Raw genomic sequence first — 17,402 nt, forward strand, 5'->3', positions numbered from 1 at the left:
TAATTAATATTAAGAATTTTATTTATTTAGTCTTCATCTTTTGTTGAAGCCAATTTGAAAATGATGATGATACCATAGAGGGAATTGAAATTTGAGGTATAAAGGAAGCATAAGAGAATGAAGAGAGGATAGGTTTAAAAAAGATATCCATCCTCTTTTGTTAATTTATTTTGGAAGAAGAAAAAAAAAAAAAAGGTGAAAATGGTGGGGATGATGAATTCAAGAATGATGGAAGATGTGGTTGTAATTGGCGGGTTGATTGGTGTACAATTTGTTTATGCTGGAAATGCTATGCTCTTGAAGTATCTTATGTCTTTAGGTCTCCAATCTTTTACCATTGTCATTTACACTTCTTTTGCTACATTTCTTCTTCTCCTACCCTTTGTCTTGTATTTTGAAAGGTATTTTCTCTCTTCTTTTTGTTAGTTTCTATTGTTGTTATTTTGAGATGGGGTTATGGAGGATTTTTGAACTTTGATGATGATGATTATTTTTATTTGGGTATGTTTCTATTGCAGGAGTAAATGGCCTAAGAAGTTCACTTTCAAGTTGATTGTTCAATTTTTGCTCCTTGCTTTTGGAGGGTAAGGAAATCTTGTTACTATTATACATTTTTAGTGTTTAGCCATTGAATTGTGTTTGCGAATGTTTGGATTGATATGAATTCCACGAAATAGAACAATCTACTCTTTTGAGTTTCAATAAAATGACGATGTTACTCTGATTTCGATTTTCAACTTCAATGTTTTAAAATATCAAATTTTAATCTTGTTAATGAATTGATATTAAGAAAAATGAGGGTTTAGAAAATGTTTTTGAATTTGTTGGATTGAGTTCATCCATGCATCCCTGCAAATGTTGAAGAATACAAGAGACTAATTTTAGAGAATTTTTGGGGGTGAATCCATTATCATAGATTTTAGGGAAATATTTGATTCCTAGGATCTCTCTCAAGATAATCCAATCATATATTCTTGGTTTGGTTAGGTACTAAAATTATCCTTAAACACCATGTTTTGTGCTAATTAATCCTCCTATTAAGAGCAAGGCTTACCTTATCCTTTTCTTTTTAGACAGAAAATGCTTTCTTTTTGCCTTTTATAATGAACGGTGGGTAATATTTTAAGGAATTTGAGAGTGAAAAAACATACCGTACTTATGTAGAACACTACAAGTACTAGACATGTTCTAATAAAAAATAAGAGAAATCAAATCTAGGTTTAACTGCTTATTCACTCCACATTCTTTAACTACCTTAACTTCATCCATGTGAGATGTATATACATTGGTAATATGTTGACAATTCTAAATCATTGATGATCCTGTACAATTTCTACATGTTTGCTTACTAATACTGAAATTCGTCGAAAGAATGACGGTTAAATACTAGCTTTCGGATTTCTATATTTTGATCATTGGTATGAATGAACTTATGCAGTGTAACTCTGTTCCAATCTTTATTCCTGAAAGGAATCAATCTAACATCAGCAGCAATGGGAACAGCCATGCCAAACCTTGCCCCAGGATTTATCTTCATCATCGCGTGGCTTTTTCGGTAATAATCTATTTTCTCATAGGCTTCAAGAGTTCACAATTTTTCTTTAACACCAAGAAATAAAGGGTTGGTGCACATAATAATCTATATAAATTTGAATGGTACAAAAAAATAGATGTAAGATTTGATTTGTATAAAGTATCATATTATAAATAGCATTTTCAAATGTTAATGAAAGCATATATGCAAATGCAGGTTGGAAAAAGTGGACTTAAGTTGCACATATAGTAGAGTAAAAATTATGGGCACATTGCTTTGTGTCTTAGGGGCTTTCACAATGAGCTTAATGCAAAGTATCTCAACTCCTCTACCAATTGAAGAGTTAACAGTTGAATTAACAACTCCATCACCACCATTTGTAATGTTTGACAGAAACAAGATAATTGGTTGCCTCTATCTCTTAGTTTCAATCCTTGTTCTGTCAGGCACCGTTGTTCTACAGGTATTTTTTTTGGTCTACAAACAAGTTACATTAAAATTTGAGTAAATAGTTATTTCAGTTGTTCAATGTGTGGAACATTGTCATAATAGTCCTTGAATATAGAATTAGAAAAACATAAATAAATGGGTATGTCATTAGTTAGTATAATTCTCGAACATGTTTTTCGTTAGTTTATTTGATACATAAGATTACTAACAAAAGACAAATTTATAGATTTTTTTTTTTTTTTTTTTTTTGTAATTTCAATGTATTTAGGGGTTAGTAATAACGTCTCACAAATTAGGAGATAAAAATGACTGTTTACTCATTAATTTTTACTATTTCTAAAAAAAGTTGTGTTTCATGTAGGCTTTTACACTAGGAGAATTTCCTGCACCAATGTCTGTGTGTGCAATAACATCAATTTTTGGAGGATTCATCACTTCAGCTGCTCAATTAATTGAATTTCATGAAATCAAAACTGGTTGGCCACTAGTTAGTGTTGGTGACATGATTGGCTATTCTATTCTGGTAATTTTAAATATTCTTTTTTGAGGGAAATTTTAAATATTCTTCTATTTTAGTACTATTGAATATACATTTCAACTAATATTACTTTATTTCGTTAGACACAACCTTTGTTGGTCAAAGAATATTTGTTTATGACCTTCAAAACAAACAAATGTATATTCCAACAAAGGTCATAAACAAGTACTCTCAGAGCAAGATGGACTAAAGTTTGAATCACAATTAAGAGAGGTGTCCACATTTATTGTATGTTTGGATGATGAGTTGATACTCAAATGGCTCAAAGATGTCAAAATAAACGTCCCACATTGAAAAAATAGCATTAAAGTGAAGATATAAATAAAGAATTGTGTGTCAATTCTTTGATAAATTGTTTAAGTAGTAGTTGAATTATAAAACAGCGTCGGTATCAATTGAGGATATATTTACTTCCCAATTGTTAGGGGCATTGTGTTTTCAAATTCATCTGCTACTTAATTTTTTTTTATTCCTTTGCTTTACTTCTGAATTTCTTTTATAACTTAATTTTGTTTGGTAAGTTAAAGTTTCCCTACATATAGATAAAATATTATTTTTACATCCCAATTGTTAGGGGCATTGTGTTTTCACTTTTCAATGATCTAGCTTTTTGAAGGGCTTCAATTTGAGATTAGATCTTTATGTATGCAATTGTATTATATTCTCAATGACACTAGTAATTGAATATTAAAGGCATGAATTCTAAATTCACAGTCAGGTGCAGTGACTGGAATATCCCTAAGCTTTAGTGGTTGGGCACTTGAGAAAAGAGGACCAGTGTTGGTATCCATGTTCAGCCCTGTTGGCACAGTTTGCTCAATCATTTTCTCTATTGTTACTCAAGGAGACAGTACCGTTAATATTGGAAGGTATTTTCATAAGATTCATAGGTTCTTTTTATTAATAGTATATTTTCCTAATTACTATAGTATTATTCATGATAATTACATTTTTGCATTACAGCATAGCGGGTATGTTCCTCATGTTCACAGGGCTCTACTTTGTGCTTTGGGCCAAAGGGAAAGAAGATGGCTTAGAGAGTGAGTTTGATGCAGAGAAGCCTCTCTTAAGTTGATTGGTTTCCAACTCTGTAAAAATATATAACTAGTGTGTAAATTATGAATGTTTTAGTAAATTAGTGTGTACTCCATCCGGTCCTATTTATAAGAGAAAATTGGATCAACAAAAGTTGATGTATTTAGTTAAAAATTAAGTCCAAATACATTAACTTTTGTTGACCTAATTTTCTCTTATAAATAGGATCAGATGAAGTAATTATTAACTATAGGATTTGAGAGATAGAGTAATGTATTATATAGGAGAAGTTTAATTAACTATTAACTTAAGGTTTTGGGATTATGTAATGTATTTATTTGTAAATGTCTAAATCTTAAGTTGATGCACATTCAGGTACAAAACAGGTGGAACTCAAGGAAAAGAATTTTGTTGCATAGCATAAATATTTTGAGGGAGAGAAGAAGGAAAAGTTGAGGGAGAGAATGTAACTCAAGGAAACGAATTATGAAGAAAAATAAGAGGAAGAAACAGTAATATTTTGTTCCCATGATAAAAAATTATCTGGAACAATTTTTTTTGGTCATATACTACATATTTTCCGATGGACTTTTTTAAAATAAAGAATAAAAATAAATAAATAATTGAACGAGTATTTTTTCGTTGTCTGTTTTTTCTTCTTCTTGACAAATCAAGCACACCTTCTTGTGCACCCTCCATCTCCAAGAAATTATGTATATCATATTTCAATGTTTTTTTTTTTTTGTTTGAATAAAGAATCATTGAAATCTCTTCTAACCAAATCTCATTGAATCAGCAGCGAGAATGGTGTTACTAGATATATCAGCTGCAATCCTTGCCTGTTGATAGTCATGTATACTTCGCTCGCTCTTTGAATGATTTCATCTTCAAGTAAGTCTTTATCTTCATAAATACTTAAGTTACGTGCAAACCAGATGTAGTAAACGAGACCTGCTATTTGAATTAGAACATCTTCACTGTTGTTTAGAATAGCGTGTGTTATCCAGTCTTGGAAATTTGAAATGGGTTGGTCCATAATCCTGAGATTAAGTTGTGAGCCAAACCAAATTCTAGTGATTTTGGGACATGTCATGAAAACGTGCTCCATAGACTCAATTTTTGAGTTACATCTTGAACAAAGAGGGTTGCAAAGGATGCCCCTTTTCCCCAATTCACTTCTCAAAGGTAGAGAGTTATTTAAAACTCTCCACAAAATCATTTTGTGTATGGGAATAGTGTGTATGGACCACAATTTTTTCCATAAATTAGTCTCAATGTTGCTATTAGAAGGCTCGGTAATAGTAGTAATTTTTCAGTTCTGTATAGCTTGATAACCACTGTGCACCGTATATTTGCCATCTTGATTAAAATGCCACATAATCTCATCATCATTGGCCAGATTAATAAGAGGGATACATTCTATTTGATCTTTGTCAATAGACAGGAAATGTGTATTGAGAATACTGTTATTCCAACTAGGCTCGTCCATGTTAGTTAAATCTTTAACCAAAACAACATCTGGATTCCCCAGATTGGGAGTGAAAATTCTGAAATTATGATGAGTGGGTATCCAGTTATCCTCCCATATTCTCACTTTTTGCCCATTTCCTATTTTCCAGCAACTCCCTTTCTGAATAACCCAAATAGAATGGAATATGCTCCTCCAAGCATAACTTGGGCTATAACCTAAATTAGCCTGGAGAATGTCTTGGTTAGGGAAATATTTAGCTTTGAAAACTCTGGAGATAAGGGATTTTTGATTAGTCTGAAATCTCTAGACTTGTTTGGCAAGCATGGCCATATTAAAATCTCTAAGAATTTTGAAGCCCATTCCACCCTTATGTCTGGGTTTAAAAAGATTTTCTCTTTTGGTCCAGTGAATCTTCTTTTTACTATCAGTGCCACCCCACCAAAATGCACAAACAACTTTCTCAATCTTCTCACACAAGCCTTTAGGAAGTAAGAAACAACTCATAACATATGTGGGAATTGCTTGGGCTACTGCTCTTATGAGAGTACCCCTTCCTTCAAAAGAAAGACTCTTTTCTTTCCAACCCTTTAGTTTTTTCCATATTCTGTCCATTATGAAGTGGAAATCATGCTCTTTTGATCTTCCAAAGTGAGTAGGCATGCCCAAATATTTATTGATGGAAGTGCTGATCTTAACAGGTAGATTGTCTTGAAATATTTTCTGTAGATCATTAGAGATGTTTGGGCTGAACGCCATCTCTGATTTATCCATATTAACTTTCTGTCCAGAAGCCTCTTGATAAATCTGAAGAATGTTCATAATAATACTAGCCTCCTCGGGTTTGGCCCTACAAAATATGATACTATCATCAACATAAAATAAATGAGATATAGCTGGGGCATTAGTGGCAATGGAGACACCATGAATTAAACCTTCATTTTGACATTTTGAGATTAAACCAGAAAGAACCTCAGCACATAATATAAAAATATAAGGGGAAAGGGGTCCCCTTGCCTTATCCCTCTTTGGGGGGAGAAAGGCTCAGTGGGTTGACCATTAATAAGAATAGAGAAAGTAACACACCTAATACAAAGCATAATAGTGTTAATAAGATTGATAGGAAAGCCCATGGCAGTCAATGTATCTTCAATAAAATTCCATTTAAGACTATCATAGGCTTTTGCAATATCAAGCTTTATACCAACATAACCATTATTATTAGTCCTGGTTTTTCTAATGTAGTGAAAAGTTTCAAAAACTATAAGGGAATTATCTGTAATTAATCTACCAGGAACAAAAGTGCTTTGAAAGTCATTGGTTATGTTGGGTAAAATATACTTAATTCTATTAGCTATAGTTTTTGTAATGATTTTAATAATAACATTACATAAAGTTATAAGTCTGAAATCAGAGGGAGTAGAAGGGGAATTGCTTTTAGGGATCAGACTAATAAAGGTGTGATTTATAGTTTTCATGTTGCCCTTATTATTAAGGATGTTTAGGATATAGTCCATAAGGTCTTCCCCTATGATATTCCAGTATTTTTGATAGAATAGGGCAGTTAAGCCATCAGGTCCTGGAGCAGAATTTGCCTTAAGGTTTCTGATGGCTTCTTGCACTTCTATAGCAGTAAACTCAACATTAAGGTGCTCATAATCAATAGGGGATACTCTATTATGGATCACATCGAAAATATCCTTATTATTATTAGGAGAGGAGGAAGTAAAGATATTTTAAAAAAATAGAATGGATATTGTGACTGTCCTGCCAAATGTTTCCATCTGAATCAGCAATCTTGTAGATGGAATTTTTCCTCCTTCTCTGACTAGCTTTATGAATGATAAAACCCTTATGAAACGATAACATTTTTTTTTTTTGCAAATTATTTTGTAATATTTAAATTATTAAAAACTAAATAAGTAATTAAAAAAATCTATAATTTAAAAAAAATTCATTGACACTTCTAAATAAATAGTTTCAATTTAAAAAAAATAACATTATGAGTAACTAAATAATCTATTGTATATGTTAGATAAGCTAAATGAATGTAAAATATATATATATATCCTATGTAGATGAAAAAACAAAAATTGCAAGAAAATTATACTTATTTGTTAAAACATTCAAATATTTTATTTATGTTTGATATCTATTTTGAAAGGAAAAAAACTAGAATGATTTAAGCCCTTCAAAATAGTTTTTATATTTTTTTATATCAAAGTAAAAGGGGCGAGCTCCAAACAGGAAAAAAAAAATTAACTACGACTATGAGAGTCGATCAACCTTTTATCTACCAATAAGGTATAAAAGACAAAGATGAGAACAAAATAAAAAATATGACTAGTCAAAGGTGAACTAAGGCCAAACTTCACAAATATAATCCTCTTTGACTCTCCGCTGGAAATATGTCGCACCTTACACCTTCACAAACGGTTAAGAAGACCTAGTGTTTAACTCGCCAATTCAAAACATGGACGGATTCCATTACTACCAACTTCTAGCATCTACTATTTTGGGGCTTATAAAAAATGGGTTCATTCACTTCGAATATTTTAAGCCCCCATGATACTGGAGTTGGAGATCAAATTGTTAAGGTCACTTAAATTGACAGCTCTATCTACATTGCTTCAAATGTATGTGATTCAGTAGAACATGAAGTAAGAAAAACCAATGAAGAACATGCCTTCGTGGTCATGAACCACGCCACCACAAGCAACATTGCCACCGCTATCAATAACTAAACCGTCACCATCCTTCTGTCTTTGCGATGAAACAAAACCACCATGAAAGAAAAGCACCTTCACCATTTTAATACTATCAACAATACTACTGGTTGACATTTATCTTTAATTATAAGTAGGTTAAAATATGGTTTTAGTCCCTGCAAATATGCCTCGTTTTGGTTTTAGTCCCTGGTAAAAAAAAATTTTGTTTTTGGTCCCTGCAAAATTTTTTGTTTTTGAAAATAGTCCCTCCATTTTCAAAAACAAAAAATTTTGCAGGGACCTTTTTTAAAAACAAAATATTTTGCAGGGATCAAAAACTACAAAATTGGTTCAGTTATAATGTGCCACGTATGCAAATCATCACAAAAGTGGAGTCAGGGACTATTTTCAAAAACAAAAAATTTTGCAGGGACCAAAAACAATTTTTTTTTTTACCAGGGACTAAAACCAAAACGATGCATATTTACAGGGACTAAAACCATATTTTAGCCTTATAAGTACTAACTTTATTTGAGAAACAAATAGAATAATATACTCTAGATATATTAGTATTAAGTGATTAACTTTCTTCCCATGAGCTCTACAAAAGAAATTAATAAACAATAATACTTGATATAACTTGCATTTGCTCAACATTATCTTCAACAAATAGAATAATATCATCATCAAAGGCTAAGTGAGATATTTTACAAAGACAAAATATATTTAATATTTTCTTTTTATAATTAAGAGCGAAAATAATAACAGATATTACCTCCGTCCCTAATTATAAGACCCTTTTGAGAATTATTTTTATCTCTTTTTATAAGACATTTTTGCTATTTCCAACTACATTAATTATTTCTTTACATACATGTCTTCATTTATTATACATCTTTTTCTTCAATCAGCAATAAATAACATGTTGAAAACATAAACCAACTATCTCTTAAAGGATAAAATTGTAAAAGCAATAGTAATTACAAACATATTTAATATAAATATCCATTATCTTAATTCCCGTTATTTTTTCAAAATGACTCTATAATTAGGGATAGTAGTAGAAAACATTTAATATGCGTAATTTTTAGTAGTGGAGTGCTTAATTTAGGACGGAGCTTCTTTTCTTTTATTTCCATTTGTATCGTAGGGCTTCCTATGTTACATGACTAGTCACAAAAGTTAGGCTAAGTATTGAAGACACAATTTCCTTGATCACTCTTGGAATCGGACACTACATGTGCTCTTCATAAAGCTACAAACTCTATCAAATTCAGTGTATGTTTTGGTTAACAAGGAGTTTGTTAGAATGACAAAATGCATCACTTTAATTTTGACAGAAACTACATTTTTTAATTGAGCTTTGCTATTTAAAGCGAATTCAATTTCACGAATTATAGGTGAATGAATTAACACCCTTGGATCTCTATTTTCCTCAATACATGAATGGTTGAATTATTTTATTTTTTATTTTTTTGTCTAATAATCTAGTGGGTAGAGCTCACACATTTAAATGTAGAGATGTTCGGGGTTTGAACCCCGACCCCTGCATAAATTATACAATATCTCTGTCAATTGAGCTAAGCTCACGGGACAAATGATTGGATTATTACATGGGTGTGTTAGTAAAAGTCAAACTTGCCACAATGCATGTCGTGATGCCATTGTGAGATCATTTTTTCGATATAAATAACATTTTCCTTTTGAATTTCTATATAACCACAATATTATTATAATTTTGTCAAACTTAAAGTAATTGTAAATATTTATTTAGTCTTGAAAGTATTTAAATATAATAACTCAAGAATTTTACAATGTAATTTTTCTTTTTCTTTTTGAAACTCGTTATCCGATCCAAGGACCGACTAATCTGAGGGGATTAGTCCCACCACCCACTTGTAGGGACCCCATTTAAAGTCAGAGCTAGCAAAGGCTAGCAAAGCTCTGTATGGATTTGCCCACCAAAATTGGCACCAGAGGAAATCAAACATGAGACCTTGAGAGGAGCAAACTCCAAGATCTCAAGCCAACCATTAGGCCAACCCCAAATGGGTTACAATGTAATTTTTCTAATGACCATGTGAGAAATAATCAGCTAATTAGTAGCAAAAACTAATTTCAAGTTAATTAATATAAGGGTCTTGTTAACAAGTGCCCTAAGGGCATTGTTTAAGGAACCCACAAAAAGAAATTATGTCTTGAAAATACAAATCAATCACTTGTTAAAGTCATAATCGTACAATTTTCAATGTAAAAGTTGCTACTTTTATATGCTTAAACAATGCCCTTATGGCACTTGTTAACATTTTCCTTAATATAATAATACTACATTTAGTTGATATTCGATACTCCATCCGATTACTATTATAAGTAAAAATCTATTTTTTAGATACATTGAATAATTAGTGTACGTAGTCTATAATAAAGACTAGATACATTAATCATTCAATGTATCTAAAAAGTGAACTTTTATTTATAACTGTGATCGGAGGGAGTAGTTCATGAAAAGTTTCTTCAAAGTCTAATTCAACTATCGATTGGATGAAATGTCAATGCTTATGACCCTATCTGGACTGGTTTTGAATTGACTTATTACCCATAAAAAATGCAAATTAAGATGCCAAGTTGCCAACCATATTGTATACTATGGTGTACAAGTGTAGCATATCTATGTTAATTACTGGTAGAAATAGGACATTAGCCACATATGCATTGGGTGCTAAATGCTGCCTAACTTTCACACACCAACTCGTCATGTACAAACCCACCAATTAATCATCAATTATTGGCTCACCGGTCTTGGAAAAATCAAGTGCATTTTGGTAGAATTGTTGAATTTATCTCATCTTCTAATTAATGCAAATTGACTCAACATTTTTTTTACTTTATCTATTGCATTTGCCGGCATTGATCAAGCAGTTATTTTTACTAGGACTAGGATTCGGTAACAATGCATAGGAAAAGGATTAATAAACACAATCATGATCGATTTTCAATTGCTTCTTCTTTTTATAATGGAAGACTATTATATTTCTAAGGAGTTAACTTTTTTGTTATATATTGTTGTTTTGTTTTTGCATTTTTGGGTTATGTGTTTGTAGCTAGAATCTTATTGCATAGGTTGTTTGCAATTCCACCAAACAAGGGGAGCAAAGGGAACGACCTGTCTTGTATTGTAGGCCATTCCTTAATCTTGATTCTTAACACATGACTTTCATATGTCACTGCTAGAAAAATGGAAACACCGTAAAAAATCAGAGAAAAAAATTGTCTCCAAGTGTCTAGTGGAGTATTTAATAATTAGCGATAAAGTTAGAGACAGTTTCTTTTTTCCGATTGTAACTGCGCGTTAAAACTATCGGAAAAAAGTTGTGTTGTTTGGTGTCATCATATCCAATTTGAGGAATTAATATTTACAATTGCGCGTTCGGATGTTACTGAATTTTCTCGCGAAAAAAATTGAACCAAAGGGTGGTCCCTAGTGATTCATCTTTCCTTAGGATGCAAAAGCATTAATGTCTCATTGTTGTCATTATGTCTGTCATAATATACTTGACTTGGAAGCCAAAAACAAGCATCTGATGATGAATGCAAGATTTAAAGGTAGCAGCTATGTTGAGTCTTTTTCTGGAGCTAACTAAGTCTCACAAACAGAAATTTTTCATGTTTCTAAGCATGTCTTGCATTCATTTCTTACCTAAAGTTAAGTCAAAGTAGTCCTCAAAATGGAAGAGCCATGTAATGCAAGTAAAGCACATTAGTGTCTACCCTTCTATTTTTCCATGTTACAGCAGCAGTAGTGTCTTTCCTGCCAGAAGGAAAATAAACAAAAGTGAAAAGATAAAGAAAAGTTTTACCACTTTATGCTTGTTGTTGGATCAGCATTTACTATTTGTTATTCAGTTTGCACTTTCTGTCACAAGGCGTGAATGATGTAAAGTACCGTTTTTGAAATTTGAATCACGGTTATAACCTCTACTTATTTTGTTTGACTAATTTGTTCACAACATTATGTCTATATTACTACTAGTTGCCTCTACTTATTTGGTACTTAATAGTTTGAAGAGCAATGCTAGCTACAGTTGCTCAAGCATTCTCTTTTGGGTACTTTCTCAACTATTGGGCCACGTGGCTTACTTTTTAAAAAATACTAAATCTGCTAACCTGCTCACTGGTTCTACCGGTTTAGAGCCCTTTAATTGAAAAAAAAATATATATATATATCGTTCTGCAATGGATTCAACACATCAAGTGGATTCTTCTTTGTCTTTCTCAAATACATCACCAGATCTGAAAAGTCACCGATCTCCTACTCAACACATACACCACACGACCTGTTGTGTTTCAATTAATGGAAACTCATTGTTCCTAGAAGAAATTGAAGAAAGAAAAATCATTATTACATGAAAGAATGACCAACAAATCTTCTTCTCCAAAACGTACACAGTACATCACACGACCTGATGCTTCTTAATTACATATGGGTTCCTTTATACTTTTTAATATTAAAAAAAATTGAGTTATTTGTCAAAAAAGGTCTCTCTCTGCGAGAAAATAACTCCACACACCCAACCTGGTTATGATATGTCCATATTGTAAAGGATCTTAGCCTTTCTGGTTCACTTTCCACTATTTGAGCTTGATGATAAAGACAGTTGAGAGGTTGAGGATTGAGTGGAGAAGAAAGTTTTTTTTTTTTTTTTTTAACGAAGTGGAGAAGAAAAATTAATTAAAAAGCTTTATATTGAAAATTATAATAAATATCATCCGGTTGTACGTTACAGAAGGTTTTCATTTAAATGATGTGGACCAATGGAAAAACAAGTACCCAAAAGAGAGTGCTTGAGCGACTGTAGCTAGCATTGCTCATAGTTTGAAATACCAGCGATGATCGACTTTGTTCTCTAAAATTATACTAATATTAAGCTCATGACCATCCTTATTCGTTTGAGTCTAACGGTGACTTGATCACCGACAATTAAACAAAAATAATATGAAACAAAAAAGATCGAGTTGAATGCAGAGTTAATGATATTTGCTTTTCATAAATTTTTGAAACTAATTATTTTTCTATAACATAGAAAAAGTTGTTGTTATATCTCCAAATGATTTTCAAGTAGGTCCACCCTAGACCACTTACCAAAATTGTCAACCATAGAATTTGTGGTATCAAAACCTTATTTTACACCTCAAAATACAATTGAGCAGCTTCATTGAAGTTCATACATAAGTTATCTATATGGCATTTTCCAAAATTGTTCTTAATCTATCTTTTCGCAGCACTTTCCTTCTTTAAGACGAAATTAATTTTGTTTTGTCATATACATGAAGGTCCGTGACCCATTTTCCACCACTCAAAATATTTTTCTCTGTAAATTTTGTTATAAAGAATTAAAGAATCATGTGATCTATTTATTTGAATTAGCCTTTAGGTTTGCTTAGTTAATTACTAACATTGCTTTAGTTAAAAGGCAATCTATATGTTTAAAATTAAAATGCATTCCTTTATGCTTTTGGCATATGCAAGGCACCAATTATATCTTGTCATGTACCGTTGCATACTTTGTTGAATGTTATCAGCTCATGAAGATCATTGAAACAAGTTGGTAGTGTTAAGAGACAAATTATAACCACAAATCAAATTTGTAGACTTTATTTTGTACCCCACATGGAGTAAGAATTTGTCCTACGAATGTTAAATTTGCGGTCTAATTTGGTCTTCATTTCTATAAATGTGACTTTTCTAGAGTTACATACATCTAAATTTTGATTTATACTGTTAAGAATTTTCCTCATGGAGACGGGAATTGGTCCTTCCAACGTTAAGTTTACGGTCTACTTTCTCATTGATTTGTTCAAAAGGGACTTTTTAAGATTCAAACACGAGAACTGTCAAAAAGTAAAGTACTCCATTGTCTCATAGTGTGAGTGTTGTAAAAAAATGGCTTATGAATGTCATTTAAATTTTTTAATATAATATTAATCTGTAATATATAGTTATATTCTTTAAACAATACTTTATATTGTCCTTTTTATAACAAAAAAAAAAAAAAAAAGACTAAATACTCACAATGCTCATGAAATGTATCCACTTACATGAGAAATAAGTGATTCTTTGTTTGTTTCTTATGATCAGGACCTAAAAAACAAACTATTTGTGTCATGGTCCCCCTGAAGTTTTTTAAGTTCATTTAAGAGAATAATAATCAATTTTTTTATGGTTCTAGATTTGTTATTTACTACTAGTAAACAATTTTTTGCATGAAAATAGTACAAGTTAAGAAAAGTATGTGTTAATAATAATTTCCCTGTTCAGCTCGTAAAAGTTGGTCGAGTTAATCACCATTCAACAGTTCGCTGTTTATTTCGTGCTCCAAAGTGGTCCATATATATGGTGATCTTTACTCTTTAGGGTGATTCTTGCTAGGAGTGGTTGGAAGAAGCAATAGGTTTAATACGAGGACAATTATAATTGTCAAGAGTACTTTGTTATTTGTTGATTTTCACTTGATTGGTTCGAGGGTAAGGCCACTAAAACTCTTGTTTTAAGCCTACCAACAAAAAAATATTTTTCATTAAAATTTATAAGTTAAAAGACCTCGTATGCAAATAAGAAAGGCCCGTATTTCAAAATTTTCTACGTGGTTTAGATTCAAGATATAAATGAGATAATAGCGCAAAGAAATGTCTTTGTTTGCCACACTCTACATGAGGGAAACCAATATGCGAACTTCACGGCCAATTTAGGTGCCTCTTTGGATATCGATTTCTTTCTTCACAATTCTCCTTCAGATGAATGTTGAGTCTCTTCAAGATTGATGCAAGTGAAACTTTCTTTTCTAGAGAGTAATTTTGGTTTTCCTTGTCCTTTTCTTTTTTGTTGTTTTTGTTTCTTAATTTAGCATTGTAACAAAAAAAAAACAAGAAATACCCATATCTAAAAATTTGCTTTAAGCTTCATTTATTTCTTAAGATTATTGGACTAACCCCGGATTTCATAATATCAATGTTTTTTTATTACAAAGAGAATCATTCTACATTAGTATCTAGATTTTCTCTACGGTATGACTTTTTATAAATGTTACTTGAACATAAATTTGGGGCAATAAAATTTTAAAAAAACAAAAATAAAATAGTTAATGTAATTTACGCACGTGGATAAAATAGTTGAAGAGGGGTTTTATGAATACTCTTTTTTTAACACTATCTCTCTCGAACAATCACTCTCTTGTTGATTGAAACTCATGTGAGTCTTTTTATATTTTAGAAATAGATCTCACATCAAATGATGAGACTCTCTTAAATTTCACTTAATAAAAGAGTGCGTGTAAAGAGAGTTCATAACATTTCTTCTTAGTTGAATGAGTGGTCAATGTATATCAAATAATTCATACCTGAAACTAATCAACCACAAATTTGAACATCATTTTTTTTATAGTGAAATAAGTTTTATTCAAATGTGAAACCAAAATCTTAGTGCTAACAAAATTAATTTCTTCCTCATATATATATAGAAGGTTAAGAATAATAAAATATATACAATCTTTAATTGCACCTACTTCGAGAGAATGTATTTGATGTTTGCTCGTATCAACTATAAATGGTCAAAATAAATTTGATGATATTTACAATTAACCTCTTTATTACTCAAAATAAGATACCAATGACTCTCAAGCATTTTAACAAACACATAGAGTACATACTCGAAACAAAATAAAAATAATGATGAAACACGGTCAAAGTAATTTAACATCATGGATACACGAGTGACCGGAAGAGAAAAATGTTATATGACATCAAACTTTACATAGCAACCCTAAACCACGACTGTGCAATGAGAGAGTGGTATAGTAACTATTTTTCCATGACGACACCGGATTTGAATATTATTAACCACAAGTTAGGTGGCTTGATTATATCTAATACAATAATAACCAAGTCTTAATTATCCAACTAAATGGAGTAGGCTACATGGATCAAATATGCCATAATTTATATCATGTATCTATCCAAATCATTAATCTCTAGATCTTCTTAATGGTTTCTCTTACCATAAATGTTTAAGTTATGACATCTTACATATCTATTAATCAAGTTTAATTATTTGAGTAAAAAAAAACAAATTTAACACTTCATTAACCATGTGTATGAACTGAGTTGTTAGGTTACAAAATTATTGAATTTTGTTGTCTAAAGTTGATGCTCAAATAACATTATTTATAATGTTTTTACTTTTTATTAAGAAATTTGTACTATGTATCAACTATGATTGACATAAATGGTTGAACTTTCAGTTCACAAACATTTTCATTGTAAATTTTTAATGAGGTTGACGATGACCATGCATACGGTAAATTGAATTTAAAGATACATTTATCTATAGATCTCTTTTAATTGTTTGACTAATAACTTTTCTTAGTCTTCCTTTGCACGTAACCAATATTTGATTTTTCTCCACTATCCAATTTTACAACCACTTCTAAGGTTTTTCACTTTTTCTCAAACCATAATAGACGACATTCTACAATTTTTCTACCATATATAGGACCTTTTTCAACTCTTTTTTGTTTGGTACACGTTTCAACTCTCTCTTTACTAAGTAAATTCCTAAATCATATTTTATCTTGCTAAATCGTTCCTCTTTTGCTAACCTATTACTAATAAAGTCTTCTTGTAATTATATCATAAAAAAAGTCTTCTTGTGATTATCAGCAATTTGTCTCCGTACGGTGATAATTCTTTCCATTTTATGAATAATTCTCTCCATTTTTTCATTACATTTTGAAATCATAATCTAATAAAACCGACAATCAATCACGATTAGTGAGTTGCACATCACAACAAAATAATTATCTATTATTATCACTTCTTCTATTCCAATTTCAATGAATATATTTCATGGTCCCATATTCAGCCTTCTTTAAGTAATTATAATACCTGTCAAGCAACACGTATATACAAACTTTTCCCAATAGAGTTAGTTACACGAATATGCAAAATATTTCCAACTTGACCCCTCAAAGAAAAAGAAAAATATACACCGAATTTAATTGAATAAAATAAATAATGTTGTTTATAAATTTAAAATTTTTCAATGCCAGTTAGGACTTTGGGAGAGCCCAGAAAGCAATAAATAGAAAAAAGGTTATTCCATTTGAGCAGCAAGGTTTGCATGTTACTTATAGCTCTTTTCCTATTCAAGATCACACTTTCTAAATTTTTGCCGCGGAATAATTAAATGTCACTGTTACAATGTGTTTACACCACTCATATAGTACTACCTATAGAGTAGTAGTAGTAGTAGGGACCTTGATTCTCTACTGTATGGAAATTCTGTATATTAAAAGCCGTCCGATTAAAATCGAATGATTGACATCTTTCGCATATGACATTTGACCACAGAGTTTATTTTTTTGTCAAATAATTTAGCGGTTAGAATCACACACATAAAGTGTGGAAAAATGAAGAATTATGAGATCGACTTTGTATTTCAAACATATCAAATATATTTACGGTTACGAGCTTAGCTGTATTTACCCGACAAAAAAATCCATTTTGTAGCAGTACTAGTAAGTTAACTAACTAGTACTATTTGTTCTGTAAAAAAGTACAATTTTTTAGTTATTTTATATTATAATATAATAAAACAGAAAAATCATAACTTATGGG

At 31.1% G+C, this 17,402-nt stretch overlaps 1 protein-coding gene across 2 annotated transcripts; it reads left to right on the forward strand.

The window, feature by feature from the left end:
- Positions 1–4,146, forward strand: LOC11409967 (WAT1-related protein At5g47470). Of its 2 annotated transcripts, XM_039833697.1 has the most exons (8): positions 1–401; positions 519–584; positions 1,439–1,555; positions 1,751–1,997; positions 2,346–2,507; positions 3,237–3,391; positions 3,486–3,562; positions 3,933–4,146. In XM_039833697.1, the coding sequence occupies exons 1-8, from the start codon at positions 202–204 to the stop codon at positions 3,974–3,976; spliced, it is 1,068 nt and encodes a 355-aa protein (XP_039689631.1). In that variant the 5' UTR covers positions 1–201; the 3' UTR covers positions 3,977–4,146. The 2 variants fall into 2 exon arrangements, with proteins under 2 accessions (XP_039689631.1, XP_003608703.3); XM_003608655.4 differs by lacking the exon at positions 3,933–4,146 and having other exon boundaries at positions 4–401; positions 3,486–3,612.
- The last annotated feature ends 13,256 nt before the right edge of the window (positions 4,147–17,402 follow it).

Source organism: Medicago truncatula, chromosome 4 (assembly GCF_003473485.1).
Source record: "Medicago truncatula cultivar Jemalong A17 chromosome 4, MtrunA17r5.0-ANR, whole genome shotgun sequence".
Classification (NCBI taxonomy): Eukaryota; Viridiplantae; Streptophyta; class Magnoliopsida; order Fabales; family Fabaceae; genus Medicago; species Medicago truncatula.

Excerpts from the sequence above, each read along its gene's own strand:
- LOC11409967 (XM_039833697.1), top strand. The coding sequence starts at position 202 with ATGGTGGGGATGATGAATTCAAGAATGATGGAAGATGTGGTTGTAATT. Across the intron at positions 1,556-1,750 it reads ATCATCGCGTGGCTTTTTCG|GTTGGAAAAAGTGGACTTAA; the intron begins GTAATAATCTAT and ends ATGCAAATGCAG. Across the intron at positions 1,998-2,345 it reads CAGGCACCGTTGTTCTACAG|GCTTTTACACTAGGAGAATT; the intron begins GTATTTTTTTTG and ends TGTTTCATGTAG.